The sequence below is a fragment of the Protopterus annectens genome, chromosome 3.part0 (genome assembly GCF_019279795.1).
Source record: "Protopterus annectens isolate FY-2018-M chromosome 3.part0, PAN1.0, whole genome shotgun sequence".
In the NCBI taxonomy this organism is placed as follows: domain Eukaryota; kingdom Metazoa; phylum Chordata; order Ceratodontiformes; family Protopteridae; genus Protopterus; species Protopterus annectens.
Genome location: NC_056731.1, coordinates 470,124,323 through 470,145,453, shown reverse-complemented (window position 1 = coordinate 470,145,453; position 21,131 = coordinate 470,124,323). Strand labels below are relative to the sequence as shown.

Genomic DNA, 21,131 nt, shown 5'->3' with positions numbered 1-21,131 from the left:
AAATCCATAAAAGGGAAGTCACCCCTGATCATTATTAGTAAAAAAATACGAGCACTCATAAAATCAACTAAGGCCAATTTTGAGAGAAAAATTGCCATGGATTCAAAGGACAATCATAAGGCCTTTTTCAGCTATGTTAGGAACCTGGGTGGAAACTCACAGATATGCTCAGAATTAATCCAAAATGATACAAAATCACTGAACCCACAGACATTGCCAACATACTGGCAGACAGGTTCAGTGCAAACTTCACCCCTCTCGGCCCCTAAAGGAGAGATAACTATCCCAGCCGAGTGTAGCCTCCCGGACATCTTAAATGCGCAGGTGAAAGCTGCTCTCTCTAAAGCTAAAAACACAGCATCAATGGGACCGATGGTGTCCCCGGCTGTGTGCTACACGAGCTAAATGAGGAATTAAACCCGCACATAAGGCAGCTGTTTAATCTCAGCCTTACCACAGGATACGTGCCCAAGGAGTGGCGTGACGGCAACTGTGGTCCCACTCCACAAAGGTGGCGCCTCGGACCCTGGTAATTACCGCCCCATAAGCTTAACAAGTCTAGTCTGCAAAGCTATGGAGAGGATCATAATGGAGCTCATAAACAAAGATATAGGGGACTTGCAGACATTGGACCCGACCCAGTTTGGCTTTGTCAAGGGAAGATCATGCCTTTTGAACTTGGTCGACTTCTTCAAATAGTCACCAAGGCCATTGATGAGGGAAAGGCAGTCCATACAGCCTACCTTGACCTTGCAAGGCTTTCGACACAATACCCCACTCGGGTATTGTAGAAAAACTTACCAGCTTAAATGTAAACCCATATGTCACAAGATGGGTTGCAAACTGGCTTAAGGACAGAACCCACAGGGTTAGAGTTGCTGGCGCTGTGTCAGACTCCAAGCCGGTCACAAGTGGTGTCCCACAGGGCTCGGTCCTTGGCCCCTATTGTTTGGCATCTACTTCTCAGAAGTACAGGCCAACATGGGAGGACTTTGTTGACAAAGTTTGCAGATGACTGCAAACTGGGCGCCATAGTGGAAAGTGCATCGGACACTGATATCCTTCAGAAGGGACTCACGGAAACAGATAGCTGGTGCCAGAGCCATGGCCTGAAGTTAAACGCCAAAAATGTATAGTCATACCCTTCGGGAAAAACAAGGTAACCCCAAGCTACCATATAGGTGGCAATCCACTAAGCACAGAAGAGGTTATCAGGGACCTGGGGACCCAGGTTGACAGTGGCCTTTCTTTGACACTCACATTGCTAAAGTGGTTAGAAAGACCTTCCACATTGCCCACCTGATCATGAAGGGATTCACATCCAGATCTAGTGAGGTCATTGTTCCCCTGTACTCTTCACTTATCAGACCAATGATCGAAAGTACAATGCCCCATTCGGGATGTATCTCACCTGACATCTGCAGCAATTGGAGAGACCCCAAAAGTTCCTCACCAAAAGGATAAAGGGACTCCAAAATCTGTCATATGCTGCCAGATTGAAGAAACTCCAGCTCTATTCAGTGGCATACCGTCTGCTCAGAGGTGACATGTGCCTGACATACAAGGCCATGTCCAACCCGGAATTAATGGACATGCTCCACCTCAAAAAATCCAAATCCACCAAAACCACTAGAGCAAGCGACTTAAACCTTAGCACGGATATAAATAGGACGTGCTGGAGGGATAGATTTATCACTCAGAGACTCCTATGCTGTGGAATAAAATCCCGGTCCATGTGAGGCAGAGCACCTCGCTGACTCTGTTCAAGAGAAATCTAGACCTGTGGATGGGAGATCGTAGGTTTACCCCGGGAATCATCTCTGGGTCACTGCTGAACAGAGGCACAACAAACTAATGGGCACAGTATTTTTTCATATAAGGGGTGGCGTAAGCCACAATAATTTGGGGTAGGCTTATAAATGCCTTAGGGCAGATAGCCTAGTATAAACCTATGAACCTATGAACCTAAGGTTAGACTGTAATATGTCTTGTGGGGGAGGGGGGGAGGACAGAATAGACCAGAAAAAGTGGCGTATAACCAATAGTATAATGAAAAGGGCTGGCCCTGATTAGGCTGCAATTGTTCTTGTGGGGAGGGGGAGGATCAGAATAGAACAGAAAAGTGGTGGATAGCCAATAGTATGATGAAAATGGCTGGCCCTGATTTCACAGATATGCAAGTCTACAGAAACAATAAGGAAAGGCAGTAGGTACTCTGTCTTGCTTGTTTTGCATACCATTCTTACTGAAATAAAATAAAACAATTTTACCAAGGAGTTCTGTGGAAATTAGGAAGACAAAAACTTATAAGAGAAAAGGTTTAGTAGAAGGAGGAAAACAGCAGAGCATACAAATAGTTCTAACTGTAATTTGTCTTTATGTCTTTATATGCTGTGTTAAGTACAGAATGGAGGGGGGGCAGCTAATGTCATGAAACAGTTAGGAAAAACAGTAAGTACTTGGACTTACTTGATTTGCATACCTTTCTTTTGAAATAAAACACACATTTAACCAGGAGTATGTGGGATTTAGAAAGACCACAATTTGTAGGAGAAAGGGTTTAGTAATACTAGAAAAACATCAGGGCTTTCAAATAGTTGAAACAGCTTGCAAAGGGAGACTGCTGTTAGGAAGTACAGTATGGGGAGGGGGCAAGCTAAAGTCCATGATGGAGTGCTTTACTTAAAATAGAAATTAAACAAGGCCTAGCAATTAATTTTGTCTGTTAGATAAAACATACTTTCTGTATATTTAAAAAATAACACTCATCCCAAGGTTGCCCGGTTCTGTTAAAGAGCACTGCAGGCCAATAGATCAAACTTGGCTTGGTGGGGATCCAGGGAAAGTAGATTAAAAGGAGAAGCTGGGAAGAAAAATAATCAGTATTAACACAAAATACTGCAATTCCTGATAAGAAAAAATGCAAAAGATACAAAGCTGCTAACAGAGGAGTGGAAAGAAAAAAAAAGAAAAAAAATCTAGGTAATCTATACACAGATAAATGCCTCATCTTGTGATAATGTGAAAATTAAGACAAGTTTTGTCAGTTGTCACATTCAACAGATTAATGCAGTTGCAAATATATATCAGAAAGTGAAAATAGAAAATAACATTTACAGAACTAACACTTTAGTCAGTACAATACTGTACATATTACAAGAGAAGTGCAGTGTGGACTGCTAAGATTTTAAGAACAGATGTAGGAATACTGATACAAATTAAGAGGTATAACACATTCTAAACCAATAGGTGAGAAAATGTACAAACTAATAACTAGGCATTTGTTTTAAAAAAATGCAATAATAAAGTGGCCAGCAAAGAAATATTCCAACAATAAATGCTCTACACAAGTAACACAGTTCTAACAAGTCTGTACTCTAGTAAGTACAGTATTTGAGCCACACTGATACAATGGCTAGGTAAACAGTTTCAAGCACACATAGAGTTACAGAAAATACTGTCTGCCATAAAAATACATGTCTAGTTTTATTACACTTTACAATGGTGTAAATCAACGTCAGTGCATTTTACAAATGGAGAAACAAATATGAAAAATAACAGTAGGTATGAGCACTCCATCCAAAGAGACAAGTATCTACACCAAGGGAATTTTAAAAATGGCTCCTGTAGTTTAAGAAAGCTAGGTTAGACTGTAATATGTCTTGTGGGGGAGGGGGAGGACAGAATAGACCAGAAAAAGTGGCGTATAACCAATAGTATAATGAAAAGGGCTGGCCCTGATTAGGCTGCAATTGTTCTTGTGGGGAGGGGGAGGATCAGAATAGAACAGAAAAGTGGTGGATAGCCAATAGTATGATGAAAATGGCTGGCCCTGATTTCACAGATATGCAAGTCTACAGAAACAATAAGGAAAGGCAGTAGGTACTCTGTCTTGCTTGTTTTGCATACCATTCTTACTGAAATAAAATAAAACAATTTTACCAAGGAGTTCTGTGGAAATTAGGAAGACAAAAACTTATAAGAGAAAAGGTTTAGTAGAAGAAGGAAAACAGCAGAGCATACAAATAGTTCTAACTGTAGTCTGTCTTTATATGCTGTGTTAAGTACAGAATGGAGGGGGGGCAGCTAATGTCATGAAACAGTTAGGAAAAACAGTAAGTACTTGGACTTACTTGATTTGCATACCTTTCTTTTGAAATAAAACACACATTTAACCAGGAGTATGTGGGATTTAGAAAGACCACAATTTGTAGGAGAAAGGGTTTAGTAATACTAGAAAAACATCAGGGCTTTCAAATAGTTGAAACAGCTTGCAAAGGGAGACTGCTGTTAGGAAGTACAGTATGGGGAGGGGGCAAGCTAAAGTCCATGATGGAGTGCTTTACTTAAAAATAGAAATTAAACAAGGCCTAGCAATTAATTTTATCTGTTAGATAAAACATACTTTCTGTATATTTAGAAAATAACACTCATCCCGAGGTTGCCCGGTTCTGTTAAAGAGAACTGCAGGCCAATAGATCGATAACCTCTGTTCCTGAACATACCAACTAAATGAGCCATTTCAGCTTTGAAGCAGATATCCTGGCTAACCAACCTAGATATCCGTATCATTTGCCCCTTAGCCACATTTTTCTTTTGGTGGTCAGGGTGGCAGCTATTGTAATGCAAAAAAAAAAATTGCTGTATGTTTTTTTACGAAAAAGTTTTGAATGTATTTGTTCATTCTCAACATAAAGCAAAATGTCCAGGAACTCTATTTGATGTTTGTTAATGTGATTTGTAAATTTCAGAAACTCGGTTGTTTGATTCAAGTAATCAATAAATGCCTTCACCTCATTCTTAGACCCCTTCCAAAGAATCAAGATATCATCCAGGTATCGTAAGTATAACATAATATTTGACCTGTAATCTAACTTGAAAACAAAATTCTTCTCCCAGTCTGCTAGTATCAAGTTGGCATAGATGGGTGCACATCTGGCACCCATCGCAACCCCGTTTATCTGTTTATAGTATTCGCCATCAAAGAATATGAAGTTATTGTGTAATACCATGTCTAGCAATTCTAATAAAAGGCTTCTCTTAACATGATGTAAATTACTATATTTCAAAAGACTGTTGTTGAACATTTCTAACCCGATCTGGTGAGGGATCACAGAAAACAAGTTAATAACATCTACTGTCGCGAACCAAACTTCGTCCCCAACATCAATATTGGTATTCCTAATACAGTCCAAACAGTGTTGAGTCCCTTAGAATGTGTGGTAAATTGTCCAGAATGTTCTTACATTATCAATAAAGGCTGCTAGGGGTTCAGGTTTTGAACCCCTCGTTGCAACAATAGGCCTAAATGGTGGACAAATTTCATTTTTATGGACTTTATCAATACCAGTACTCTGGAGCAGGCTACCCATCTATGTCAAGCAAAGTTCTTCATTAGCACTCTTCAAGAAAAATCTTGATGAGTTGATGGGAAATAGGAAATACACCCCAGGGATCACTTCTGTGTCTCTGCTTGACAGTGGCACAGGAAAATAACTTTCTTGGGTGGCGTAAGCCAGGGAACCTTGTTGGCTAAGCTTACGTAGGCCTTCAGGCCGATAGCCTAGTACCTACCTATGAACCTAATATTGATTCAATAATAGGATGTTCCACTGACAAATATTTGAATTCATTGTGGGAAATAATCCCCTCACACAAATATTCATAAAGTTGCCAATCAATTTTTGTGTATGCTTGTTGTACATCATATTTGGAGACCATTTCATAAGTCTCTGCGTCGTTAAGTAATGAGCGCATTTTACATTCGTAGTCAATATTTGCCATAATAACAATACCTCAACCTTTGTCGGGTTTCATAACCTTGTATTGATTACTGCTAGACAATTATTTGAGGCAAAACCTTTCTGCACTAGTCAAGTTACTGTTAGATAGTGTTTCTCTTTCCAAACATCATGTATTTGTACACCACAAATTCTCTCAAATATCCCCACTGCTGGATTGTGGGGTGGAATAATAGTGCTACTCTTTTTCAAAACCAAATACTTGTTGTCAACATCAAGGGAAATTTTATTACCAAAAAATAGCCTTAAATTAAGGAGCCTGATGTATAATTTGAGATTAATAATCTCCCTGTCTCATTCCTAAAAGTGGGAACAAACGAAAAACCTCTTTTAAAAAGATGAACATAATGTTCAGAAATCAAAAAATCAGAATAATTGTAAATTTTGACATCCTGATCACCTTGTAACTTAAAATTAGTTGAGATATTGTGATCATCCACATCTTTGAATTCATCAAAGGTGGACTCACCCCTATTGTCACAAAGCAAGTCCACTAAAGACCCTTTAACCCTATTGTCACTTGGTGATTTTGCCACTGATTGTGTCTTGTTTGGCATTGAGCTCCCAGTCTCCCCCTTGGCTGATAATTCTGACGCCTCTGGGTTTTCGTATGTGCATAACTCTGGTAATGTGCACAGTTCCTTATCCGGTCTGAGCGTCTTTGTGGTTGCCCCATGTCTAAAAAAACCTCATTGTCATCACAAATATCTGTTTGAACTACTGCTAAGTCATCCCAGCATGTTCATTGTTCACGTTTTCATCCCTCATGCTGTTGTCACTTTTTTGCGAGGGATATGCCCTATTTTCCTTGTACTTTAATGTATCTCTCATAATTTTCTTTTGCTTTCTTTCTAACCCTATCTTAACAAATTTATCCACATCTAATAAAATTTTGTCAAATCATGCCTTGTTGATCTCAAATAATAAATCATTGAAAATACTGTGTTTTAAAGCCAACAACTCATTTTTTTTAATTTAGCTAATTTGACTGTATTATCTGTAATAATAAAGCACATTAAATCCATACTTACATGAATTCAGTCCAACAACAGTTAAGGTTAGGAATATCATTAATGCTGTATGGGATAGTGTTTTTACCCAAGACATCAAGGATATTATAGGAATCACTCCTAAGTTTATTAACAGCAGGGGTTCAATTTGAAAGAACTGTTTAAGAAAGATTCTAGTAGTCAAAATAATAGACCCTCACATATGAGTAAATGCGACACATGCAGTGTTTGTAAATATATCATTGATGGACCTTATATATAAATTTGCAGTTACAAAAGAACTTTAAGATGTCCAGGACATTGTAACTGTAATACTAACATGGTTGTTTGTGGCTACCTGCCTGTCATGTGCCACATTCTATGTAGGGATGACTACAAGAAAAAATAGACTCCACATTTTGGAACACATTTGGAACAAGAAAGCCACGAATGCCTTGTTTAATCACAGCAACGTCTGTACTAATTACAATAAATTTTTATTTTTTGTCATAGACAAATTAACTATGAAGGATTTCGGGGAGATTTGAAAACCCTATTAGAAGTAAAGGAATGCTTGTGGCAACTGCGCCTAGATGCTTCAAATGCACCAGGCATTAATGACAGCATTTCTACAGCCTGTATATTAAAATTTAAATCACAGTTTGTTTAAATAACACTCTTCTTCTTCTTTCGGCTATTCCCGGTTAGGGGTCGCCACAGCGGATCACCTGTCCGCTCATGATTGGCAGTGAAGTTTTACAGTGTCGAGTTGCCAGCCCGGCAACCAACCTTCCACGGAAGGCACACACATGGACACACTCATGCCTAGGGCCAATTTAGAGTATCCAGTCCACTTACAGCATGTCTTTGGGATGTGGGAGGAAACCGGAGCACCCGGAGGAAACCCACACGACCACAGGGAGGACATGCAGACTCCGCACAGAAGGCACCCGAGCCGAGGATCAAACCAGAGTTTGTTTAAATAATATATTTCATCATTATTTGTTTTAGTATTTTATTTAAAATTTTATAGGTCATTGTGTTGCAGTTAACAATAAGGTGAATATTACTCACACTTGCAATTGTGCATATATTGTAATGTGGTTTCAGCTTAACAGGATCTCAAGTTTAACCAAGTTCAGCCTGGCTGATCGATGGTTAAAGTTTAATTACATTCAGGGTACTCATGTGATTTTATTGTTTTAATTTAATTTAGTATTTAAGTAATGCTTTTTGTACTGTTTACTGACTCTGAAGAAGCCCAATGGTGGGTGAAAGTGCTTAGTCAGTGGTGGATTTTGTAATAAAGCTGATTTTCTCCTGGTACAGACTGGTCGTTTTACTAGTAACTGTTTGTTTTATTTTTAGAAAAATTATAATGTTGGGAAAAAAAATGGATTATTCTGAAAGGCTTTATAAACTGTCATTATATTCAATTTCTTCTGGGTTACTTAGACAAGCCCCATGGAGACCTGTGCATAGTCTACAAGGCAATATATGACTTATTTCTGTTTAAAGACTATGCCAGGTACCCACTGCTGAGGGAACTAACACAAGACTAGGGAACCTAATACTAAAAATAAATGTCAGCAATGGAAGAACACAGTGCCAGGTGTATTATATATATGTATGTGTACAACACCTTCCTAGAAATCATTCATTAACTTCCTTCAAAAATTACTGACATTCACACTTGTATAAGTTTGCACATTCCTGCCCCAGTCTTTTCCTGAATTTTACTTCATCACAATCTTGTAGTATAATCTTGTGCACCAATGTTATCCCTTCGAATCAGCAGTGAGAGAGTAGTCCCATTTCAGTCAGCCTTCCTCTATAATTAATCCACACATTTCCCTGATAACCTTTGATACAAATTTCTGCACCATTTCTAACTTACTTTTTCCTTTTCTGTAAATAGCTTTCAGGACTTCATGTGCCACTTCAGCTGTAGCCTGACTAATGACCAGTAAAGTTGGAAGGTCATCTACTTGTACTTGATTCTATTCCCTGAAAATACAGTTCGTTGTTTAGCCTTGGATGATGCTTTTTCATTTTGTGATCTATTGGTGTGATTATTATCGAGCCTGGATTTTTCTTTGGTTCATTCATATGTCCCCAAAGTATTATGCAGTCTCAGGTCACTATATCAGATTGCAGCATCAAGTATATCTGCCTTTCTTTCTTTTTGTTAAATCCCACCCACCCATCCACCACCTTGATAATTACTTTAGATCCTTTCCTAGGGTCAGTCCTCCTTCAGCTGCTGTGGCTCTAATTTTGATGTATTGCATGGAACGTGGTGAGTACGTTCTGATATTGCAAACAAGACAAATCCATGCTTTTGTTCATTTCCATCCCACTCCCAGCCTTTCTTCTTACTGAGTAGCTTTCTTAGTGAGACAGAATTAAAGGCTTTGCTAAATTCAAGGTATTTAACATCAAATTTGTCGTCATTTCACTCCACCATAGCCCAGTCATAAAATATTAACCAGTTAAGCCCACTAACACAAGTATCTTTTTTCATGGGCAACCCAGGGTGCACTGTCTGGTTAAGTGACTTGCTCAGAGACATTTCTCCTTCGTCTTGCATAAACAAGTGTTTGATAATGCAAGTTGAACCACATCCTCAAATTATTTAATATCATCTTTGGTTTCAATCTCCCCAGTAATCCTGAAGCCTTCTTAATCTATTACCCCATTCTTTCCACTGAAGCTGGCATTGTAAGAGATGAGCACAGGGAAGCAGGGACTGTGGCTATTATCCATCAGGGATTAAGAGATTTTCTGAATGCTCTTACTATCTCATGTGGAACAGAAGGCATAATCTAGGACTGTAGACATTCATGCCCGCAGATAAATGAATGCAGCTCTTGGCAAGTTTTATCCCTCTTATTTCCATAGGGCAAACACTACAGTCCAAAGCCATCCCTCAGGTGGAGTTATTTCAGCAGGACTCTGACAAAACCAGATCCTTGGGATGGGTGAGTTGACCAACTCTTCACTCCCATGTATCCCTGGATGGTTGCTACAGCACGTGGGTGACTAATCATACCTGAGTTATGAAGGACGTAGTCAGGACCTAAACTTATGCACCTTGAATTTGCTCATCCTGAAGTTGGCTGTATTGTCATCCTCTCTATCTGAATGTTCCCATCACTTTCTCACTCTTCCCCCCATCTTAAGGTTAAGCTGTCTGGTCTTTAGTTCTCAGAGATGTTTCAAGGCAAGGAGAAAAAGATAGTAGACATGGTGTTATTAAACTGATGGGAGGTTCCTTTGTGCATTTCTCAGTTTCTTTTAATTGCTTAAATTATTGAGAAATTACACACAGGAAAGCCAAATCTCATTCTTGTCACCATGCAAACCTTTCTCTCTAGAAATTATTCCATCCAAGTGTTGAAGGCTGCAGTGCTGTGGAAAGATAACCATCTCTATCTGAGAATGTGCTCACTCTGATAGTACTCGTTCTTCCATCAGACGTTTTGGAAGAAATGTTGGTAGTACTGCAAGTTGCCAGGAAACCCCCTATTAGCACCATATTGATAATCAAACATTTAAGGTTCTTTGGTGAGAGAAATATCTTCCTACTTTTCAGTTATTTTTCACAATTGATTGTGATATTCAGGGTTCTTTTGATCTGGACCTCAACTACTCTGCCATTAGGTTACATTTTGGTCCACTTATCTTTGTGTGGGTTATGTAAAAAGCAGAAACCTGTTCAAGCACAGAGTAGTTACATTTTGAAGGGTACTTTTCATCTATGGTTTCCTAGCTACTCAGTGGGGCTTGAGAACTTCATGGCTACTAAAACCTGGACCCCCAGCTCAACCTGGAATATTCAGAAACTATTCTAAGGCTAACCTCCTGCTATTAAGTGAGAACCTGGCAAAATTTCAAGCCCCTGTAAACCCTGAGAACACTTCTGCCTACGCAGAACTGTTCACAGAAACCACGTACAAGCATGTTAATAGCTGCATAGAGGCAGCTGTACCCACCAGGAAGAAGTACAGAACTAACTCAAAAAAACAAGCCACCCTGGTGGAATCACAAAATCAATCAGATTTATAAGAGGAGGACGAAAATCGTGGCAACAATTAGGAGGTGCAGCACCCAGAAGGATAAAAGCACTGTCATCAAACTAAACAAACAACTCAGAGAACAGATAAAGTCTACCAAAACCAAATTTGAGGTAAGTTTAGCCTCCCAGGCCAAGGACAACCACAAAGAATTATTTAGCTATGTCCACAACCTCAAAGGCAATACACAATTGTGCGCAGAGCTCATTGTAAATTGAGCCACCTATACTGAGCCAGAAGATATAGAAAACCTCCTGGCTGATAAATTCAGCTCCAGCTTTACTGCTCTCTACCCCTCAACCTTCCCTCATGAAATATCATCAAATATAGCTCCCTCTACTATCATTAGGGAAGAGGTCCTTAATGCTCTCTCTAAGACCAAGAACACTGCATCAGTGGTTTATAATAGTTTTTCCTCTAACAGATTTGTTTGTTTTACAATTGAATTGTACAGGTTATAGGTCACACTAAAGGTGTGAAAATTTTTGAAATGATTTATTGTGGTCTCATTTTTTAATATCACTAAAACCTGGCTTATCGTAGTATCAAAATATCAAAAGTCAAGTTTTCTTGCCTTCATCTATTTCTTCAGTCTTCCTTTAACACTTCAAAGCAATCTACTCCATTGATGCCATTTAACAGGCCTTTACAAATGGCTTCTACCCTCTCACAAATCCAGTTAACTGTCATACTGCTGGTACTTATTAAGTTTGTTTACGTTTTGGGAACTAATTGCCCAAATCAAAACGTAAATGTTAAAATGTAAAATTCTGGTCATATGTTGTTTTTTTGTTTTGTTTTGGGTTTTTTTATATATTTTGTACAGTAAAATAAATATTTTTATTTTAATAATATTCATGCTGTAACTAGATTCCTTTTAATTCCGTAGCATTTCAAGCCATATTGTTCTCATAAGACAATTCTATTTGTTGTATGTATTTTACCATTTCTTGAAATAACTTGGTAAATTTTCACTTTAACTACTTAATGTTTGTTTTCTGTGTCTTTAATTATTGTTCTGCCCCTGCTAGTACTATCCATTTGTTCCCCATCACCAGCAAAAGTATAGTTCATAATACAGCTGTAAAACTCTCAGCCTTAAGACTTAATCCCATTTCTCACCTAATCCCGCCTCTAATGACTGATGTGATGGTCTTGTATAACATTCTCTGTAGTCATCTGCATTCCCACCTATGGTTCCTGAAGACCGCCACAGTTTGGCAGTCAAGTATATCCCCAGCCCATAGTGCTGCATCCCATGCAACTCTCTGTCCAATAGGTGTTGGTATTGCAGTGTGCTAGACCACCTATCCCCTCCAACTATGGATGAGCCAGAGTTGACTGTTCACTCCTACTCTTCTTTTTTGCTTCTCCAGGATTCAGTTCAGTAGGTGAACTTGGGTCAGGTGGATTATAATCGGGTCGTTCTACTGCACCATGTAGCCAACTCATGTCTTAATCTTTGTTTCATGTTTGCTTAACAGGTGCCTATAATCTTGTGCCATGCTGATCAGGCTGTCAAACAGTCTTCTCAGAACATTTGGACTTCTTGATTTTGTACATGTCAGGGAGGAGGAAAGCCATAAAGCTTGCAGCAAATGTTTATGAGCTCCTTATAATTTTTGCTTTTGCTTGATTTTAAGTAATGATTTGTGGCTCATCTCTTGGTCTTATTTAGTACTGCTTTTAGATTTTCATCTTTATAGCCATGTTTATCCCTCCATTTTAATATTGTTGGCATATTTTTGTGAAAAATATAATCATTTGTCATCTCTGTTTTTAAAGATTTAAGTAAACTGATCCACTCCTGGCTCATAGTGTATTATTTCACTTGTAATTAGTTCTGCACAATTGCATGTATGTGTGTACATGATTGCATCTTTAAAGGTTTCTGTTTTGCTTCCTGCCTGTGATTTAACTAATGATTGTCCTGTTTCCCTGAACCTGGATCTGTTCACCTGATTCTACAAGTACTCACACAAATCTGATACTTATGTCAGCAGTAAGGTTCTTGTAGTTGTGTAAAATAATTTTAAAAAGTAAAGTTATCATTGCGCTAAATGTTATAGACTTCTAAGAGTGGAAATATTTGTTAGTGTATGCATATTATTTGAAGCTCAAACTGCTAGTGTCTTGTTTAATGAAGTACTGCACTGTTGCAAAAAAATTTTATTTTTCTAAATTTTTTTAATTAAGTGGCAAGAAAATTGAACAAATACAGTGGCAATTTATTTTTTCCATAGGAACCAGCTCCATTGTACGACCTAGCCATTCTTGCTTTGAACAGTCCTGAAAGTGGCTGGACAGAAGATGATGGCCCCAAAGAAGAATTAGCAGAGTATATTGTGCAGTTTCTAGGAAAGAGAACAGAAATGCTAATGGATTATTTCTCATTTGAGATTGACAAGGTCAGTACTTAGTAACAGTTTTCAGCAGCAGATCTATGCAGGTAGACACAACTGGATCATTTACACTCGAGTTGTCGCAAAAAAAAAATCCTACGTTTAATTACGTTTTGTATGCATTTAGTGTACTTTAGCTAAATGGCCAGAGAAAAACATTTGTGTATGTTATGAGCTCTGCAGAGACTCGAATCCTTTTCACCTTTTTTTTCCCCTAGTTTGTTTGTTTGTTTATTTTCCTTTACAGGGAAAATCCAGCTGGGCATAGCCAAATTTCAGTTGAGTCCCATTAAGAAAGCTGCGTTAGCATATGAAGTTTAAAAAATGTGATTGTATAGTAGTTATTTAATATGCATTTCAAAAGAACACACATTTTGGCATAATGGTTAAGGTGTTTATCCTACAGACACAAGGTCCAGGATTTTATTCTGACATGGGGTAATTGGCTAGGCTTAAAATGACCTACAGTAGCAGTTAGCCTAGTACTAACCCATGAAACCTATGAAGTGCAGCAGAGATTTTAAATTATTTAAGAGTACATAATACTGATTTATTCTGCTTGAGTTACGTTATGTTAATTAACTCCATCTACACAAATATCAACACTGGGCTTATCACAGCTGGAACATTTGTTGATATGACTAAAGCATTCAAAGCAGTTAACCACAACTTGCTTATTACCAAACTGAAAAAAAAATAACTTTGGGAAAAATGCTATTAATTCGTTACGAAGGTGTCTTGAGAATAGGACATTTCAAGTCCCCACTAGTAAACAGCTCTCCTCCCTTGTGTCTTAGGTCCCCATACTGTTCCCCTTTTTTTACCAACGACCTCCCAGAAGATGACCTGTCATTAAACATTATATGACAGCCTAGTGCTTAACTCATACAAATGTCTATTCACTGTACAATTTCAGCATCAGCAGCCCTTCTCCAATCTCTGCCATTGGGCATTAAATAATAAACTTGTGATTAATTAAAAGCAATGTTATGGTATTCACCACAGCCCATAAATCCCAACAACTAGTACTGCAGATAATAAACACAACATTAATCCCGTTGGTTTCAGAGTACTAATACCCTGGCCTCACTTTTTATAGCTGTCTTTCCTTCTTCAGCCATGCTGACAGCATTATTAATAAAGTTCTACTTCTTAAAGTGGAATATGGCCTTTCCCTTCTAAGTTTTCATTTAACCTGTAATACACAGATGTTACAAAGGGTAGCAAGTAAGATATGTAAATTTTCCCTGCTGGCTCACTGTCACACTCACCATTGTGTACTTCTACAAAAAGTCAATTGGCTTCCGCTAACTGCTAGAGCATTCTATTTACTTGACACCATAATATTCAAAACCCTAAAATAGAGCTAGTGTTCTCCTCTAAGAAGTTTCTGTCTTTCAGAGAACTGGTTAATTCCATAAGAAACATCCAAGATGGCATCATCTCACTGAGTAGGCCTTCTTTTAAAACAGTTATTGTTTAATGGCCCTTTTCAAGACTAGGACCAACATTATGGAACAGTCTACCCTCTGAATTTAAGTGGAAAAAAACTCTTTGCTGATTTCAAAGAAGTCCTTTCCAGAGTATCTATATAATTAAACTGTTTGTAATGTTTTAACTGCCATTTTCTGCTACATCTCATCCCTTCTTTGCAATCTAACACTTAATAAAAACTTATGGACTAAAGGCTCAGTGCTGTCCACTCTTAACCAGCCTGTTAGCAACTACATGAATCAATCCTGACAAATATTACCACATACTTTGCAAGTGCAGATTTATCTGTGTAATTGCGTATAATCTAATTTGTCTGTGTGAATGCTGCATAGCAGAATGTCGACTGAAATTCTTGAATAATTTTTCAAAGCCAACTGTTGCAACTTTCCATTTGTATTCTAATCATTTAACTTTTTTCAAAGTAACTGATAAAACTTCACTTATTTACTTCATTCATTTGATTTTCGATATGTATTTCATTTCAAGTCTGCTTGTGGTTTTGTATTTTGTGTTTACACTTGTGCATGGGTTGTGGCTGAAAAGGTTCTTCAGATCAGTGCACCTATCTGGTTATTAAATAATGAATAAGTACTGACCCTTGGAGATTCACAGAGTAATACAGATACAAGTAAAGCTGTTCTATGTAAAGCAGTAAGATGGAGCATTGATTACAGGTTCACATGTTTTACAATAGTATGAAACAGTGGATGTTAAAAAGATAAAATAGATTCAAAGAAACTTTATTGTCATTTAGGACCACACAAGTGCAGCCTAAATGAAATTACAAATGTCAACTCACGAGAAATGCAGTGCAAATAATATAGATACAGCGGTATCAGAGAATAACATAAGAAAGAAAATAACACTTACGTCATGCAAGAGGTAGTTCACATTACATAAACACACTCAATACCCATTATCCAATGATAAATAATAAATAAAATACTCACCACCAAACCCCTTCACCGTTAAGACAGAAAATAAATAGAGACTAATGAATAGCAGCTGTCTAGTTACTGTATTGCAGTTGTTAGCCTTAAATGTGGCTCAGCATAGCCATCATATTGTGTAATAGCAATACTGGTGGTAATTCCTCAGAGCAGCAGGCTGAAATAAAAGCAAACAAAAAAAAAGGCTTCAATTTATCAGGTATTATGGTTGGTGTCCGTATTAATAAGTCTCAGAGATGGAGGATACAAACTGTTCCTGAGTATGGTAGTCCTACAGCAGAAGCTGCAGTACCTCCTTCCATTCGCAAGTTGTGAGAATCAGTTATGGACTGGATGGGTCGAATCAGGTAGCATTTTGTATGTTCTCTTTCTTGCTCTTGTAAAGAAAAGTTCCTGAATAGAAGGGAGGTTTGTGCCCAAGAGTTTCTCAGCCACCCTCACCACTCTCTGTAATTTCTTCTTCTCAGCAACTGTGCAATTGCCAAACCACACTTTAAAGTTGCTAGTGAGTATGCTATTGATAGCTCCCCTGTTAAAAGTGGTAAGAGCAGACAGTGGGAGCCTGGCCTTTTTGAGCTTTCTCAGAGGTGAAGTCTCTGTTGAGCCTTCATGACTATATGGTTGGAATTAACAGTGCAGGAGAGGTCATCTGAGATGTGAAGGCCCAGGAACTTGGTTGTTTTGACTTTCTCTACTACATCCCCTTTGATAGTGAGTGGTTGGTGAGCTGTTGCCCTTCTCCTGAAGTCCATATTAATTTCTTTCATCTTATTAACATTCAGGTCCAGATTGTTCCTGTCCCACCAGGCAATCAGTGTTCACCTCTTCACTGTAGTTATGTTCATTCCCACCACTAATGAGACCCACGACTGTGGTATCATGAATATGGTTTGAGTTGTGTTTTGCAGTATAGTCATGGGTGAGAATGGTGAAGAGCAAGGGGCTGAGTACACAACCTTGGGGGACACCATTATTCAGGATTATGAGTTGAGAGGTGTTGTTTCCAGTGCATGTCCATTAGGATCTGCCAATCAGAAAGTCAACCCAGTTACATAGTTACTTGTTTATCCCGAGTTTCATGAGCTTATCCACCAGTTGCATCGGTATCATGTAGTTATTCCTCCCTTCCAGGTGTTTTAGTGCAAGGTGTAGTGCAACTGATATTGCATCCGCAGTTAATCTATTTGCCTGGTATGCAAACTGGAAAGGATTGAAGGACTTGGGTAGACTCACAGATAGATGTTTCTTCACAATCCTCTCGAAGCACCTCATGATGTTTGAGGTTAAGGCGATCGGTCTGAAGTCATTGAGGCTGGTAAGGTTGGGTTTCTTTGGAAGTGGGGGCAGTACTTGTTCCCTTGAAATACAAGGGAACTTTCTCCATAGCAAGGGATGAGTTGAAGATGACTGTCAGTACCAGACATAACTGATCAGCACACTCCTTCAACACCTTGTCAGGTATGTTATCTGGTCCAAACACAAATAAATCACGCCAAAATTTAATGCAAAGCTTTCGGGTTAACCACCCTTCATCAGTACATAAGAACACATATTCAATAATTTAAATAGGGAGCCATTTGAAATCACATGTTACAGCCAGCCTAACATCATGAACTAACAATTAACTTTTAAAATGACATCACATTTAACAAGATATTGCATTTAAAAGAAATTTGTGTTTAAAAGAATAATGCCTAAAGCTTATTTAAAACATGTTACTATATTCTAGACACGTAAATACATACATAATAATATTAAAATATATTGAATTAAATTAAACATTTTCTATTTGCCTTTTTATTAATACTGGCTTTAAACTAACTGCATTGTTCAAACCCAGCTTGGCATCTGCCTGAAGTCTAATGATCCATTCATACTCCTTCAGTTCCAGAGTATTATTCATATCACCTTCCCTACTTCCCATATTCACTGTACCTATCCCCTTGAACTTAAATTTATGTGTTCTATTATTCTCAGAGATATGCTTACTCAATGCATTTGTTACTACTTTCCTTCTAATCTCTGATTTATGTTCTACTATCCGTTCTCTTAATTTCCTAGTGGTCTTACCCACATAAAATTATGTACATAATGTACATGTGGCTAAATATACCACTTGGGTCATATTACAGTTTATGGGGGTCCTGAAGGTGAATATTTCTTTAGTTACAGGAGGCTCAAAGTTATCTGTCTCATCATATATATCACTACAACTACAATTATAACATTTTATTGTCCCCATTGTCCATTGAGTTCTTTCTTTTACTTCTTTAAAATCCTTGTAACATAATTTTTGCTTTAATGTTTCAGAATTTCTGTAGGAAAAATGTGGTTTCTCTCCTACTATATTTTTAATCTCGGGCATAGCCATTAGAATAAGCCAAGTTTTCTCTATTATATAATGTATATCTTTAGTGTTGACATTAAATGTAGTAACATATCTCACTACATTTTCTTTTCTATCTAACAACTGTGGCTCTTGTGCCACCTTTATACTAAAGATTGGCTTATATTTGTCTATTCTGCCTTTTACCACATCTTCATATATATTATTTACAACTTGTTCAGGATAACCCTTCCCTTTAAATTCTTGCATCATTTCCTTAGCTTGATCTATGAAGTTGCTTTATTCAGTGTTAAGCTTACTAGCCCTTATTAATTGCGCCCTCAGTATTCCTTTAAATGTGTGTGGTGCATGCATACTGCTCCTGTTAATATATCTACAAATATTTACTTCCTTTTTATATATTGTAGATTCTATTTTTTCTTCTTTTCTATACAATTGAATATCTAAAAATACTATACTTTCTTCTGATGCCAACATTTTGAACTTTAAATACTCCGTGGAATTATTTAAATACATGATATAATTCTCTAATTCCTCCATATTGCCATCCCATATTAAAAAACAATCATCCACGAAACTTCTATAAAACTTGATCCTATTATTTAATTCATTTTCTTCACCAAAAATATAATGCTTCTCCCATTGATATAATACTAAGTTGGTGTATGTATTTGCTACTGGGGTGCCCATTGCTACCCCGGTTAACTGCAAATATGGTGTTTTGTCAAAAATGAAAACATTTTTTGTTAATATTACCTCTAATAGTGTACATATAGTTTCTATTTCTCTAGCTTGCATATTAATTTCATTATTAAGAAAACTACATATAGCATCCACTCCATATTCATTTGGAATTACTGTAAAGAGCGATGTGATGTCTAATGTTACAAATATAAAGTTCTTCCCAACATTCTCAACATACCATTCATGTAAATCAGATAAAAACTATAAGTATATTTTATTATACTAGGACATTTACTTAAGTATCTCCCTAATTTCAATTGTATATACTTTGAAATCTGTTCAGTTATCCAACCACCCCCTGAGATAATAGGCCTCAGGGGTGGATTATCCAAACATTTATGTATTTTCGGAATCCCATATATTTGCGGTATCCTAGGACATGGTACAGAGAGTTAAATAAGTCAATTTTTATATCATCATTCAATTGTAAATCATATATTATCATGTTAACCTCTGAAATACATTTTCTAACTTCATTATAACGTATTCCTTTAAAGGTCATAGCATCATTCAAAATACTTTTAAAACTTTCTGTGTATCTTTCTTTGTCCATTATTACTACTGCACCTCCTTTATCCACTTGTTTAATTATTAGTCTATCATCTTTTTCCTAACATTCTTAATGCTTCATATTCAACATAAGACAAATTGTATAATTTCTTCCTATTCTCTTTAGAATAAAGGACTCTCAATTCTTTCTCAACGACATCTATAAAGGCAATCAAAATCGGACAAATCAGAGGTGTAAAAGTGCTTAATTTTTTACAAACAGATGTCTGTAAATTCACTTCCTTAAAAATTAGCTTCAAACTTACATTTCTCAGAAACAATTTCATGTCTGTAATTGCCTGCACTATATTATCAGTGGCATTAGATATAAATTTCAAGCCTTTACTTAAAAGTTCTAATTGAGCGGCAGTCAATACTGCTATCGAAAGATTAACAGTACCTTTTATTATTTGTGTCAACGTTGAACCACTTTGTTGTGAAGCGCAGGGCTGTTGCTCTTCCTCTTCACCCTTGCCGTTGTCTGTTGCGTTTGCTGTTGTTGTGACCGACCCCACGGCGATGGTTTCTGTTGTATCAGTATCTTCTCTGGCTGCTTTAGCTGAAACGGTGAAAAAGAAGTAATTTCACCCTGTATGTCTTTATCCTTACTTCCCGATGAACATTGGGAACTAAAGTGTTCCTTCACCCTAGAGCGTATCGCACTATTAACGGAACCATTCCTTTAATTTTCTAAAGGAATCTCCTCGTCATTTGCTACGCCTTTTGAAGATACCTCTAGTCGCCGATTGGGTGTGGTTTGCGATTGAATTTACATATGCTTTTGTTGATTGGACAGTGGTTCCACAGCTGACTGTACTGCCCCAAAAGTGTCTAATTGATCTAAAGAATCTTTAACTTTTCCTTTTTCTTTTGTGTCCGTAATACTACTCTTAGAAAACTAACTTTGGTTTTCATTTCTCGGCCACGGAAAGATATGTCCGTTCCTGAAATCATTAACGTTTCGTAGTTTGTGCTTCTTTTTAGACTTCAGCTTAGTATCAAAAAAATGCAGACGATCTAATACTGCTTGATACATCCCACTGGAACTTGCATAACAAGGCATATTTAGAATGTCATTTTCCAACTTCTCTGTTTCTTCTAAAAGTTTCTTCTCAGTTGGTTCAAAGAAATTATTCATAAGTCTCATGTAATCTGCACTCAATTTTAAATTGAGTTGCTGCCATTGCACAAGAAGCTCTGTGTAAGTGTTCGCATACGAGGGAATTTTCAATATTCTTAGCTCGGTACTACACCCAACTCCAAATAAGCCTGAAAGCTTAACCGCTGCTATTGGAGTTTTGTACATTTGCACTTTTTTTCTCTAGGATCTCTTAACATTTTCTTGAATTCCTCTGTCGTCTGGTCAGTGGTTACCAATGAAGGAGCTGCTCCAAACACTAATTGTTAACAATGGATTTTCCTGCATCTGTAGAAGTCTTTTTACTGAACCATTCGGTTCTCTCACCACAGTACTCGAAATACTAGTTAGACTCATAACGCTGGCTGAACCTCTCCCTTAACCTTGACGTACACAGTACTAACCAAATTCCAATAGTCAGAAAACCAACAGGCTGTACTGTGCAAAATAGATCCAAACACAAATAAATCATGCCAAAATTTAATGCAAAGCTTTTGGGTTAACCATCCTTCATCAGTACATAAAAACATATAAACTTTTCAATATTTAAATAGGGAGCCATTTGAAATCACATGTTACAGCCAGCCTAACATCATGAACTAACAATTAACTTTTAAAATGACATCACATTTAACAAGATA

The 21,131-nt window shown here is 37.5% G+C and overlaps 1 protein-coding gene across 1 annotated transcript in view; it reads left to right on the top strand.

Moving 5' to 3' along the window:
- The window catches only part of MLH1 (mutL homolog 1), a 2,895,606-nt gene that overhangs the window by 2,472,212 nt on the left and 402,263 nt on the right, over window positions 1-21,131 (top strand). Inside the window, exon 16 of the mRNA XM_044064896.1 lies at window positions 13,110-13,274. Coding sequence (XP_043920831.1) covers window positions 13,110-13,274 — 165 coding nt within the window. The remainder of the gene's footprint in view (window positions 1-13,109; window positions 13,275-21,131) is intronic.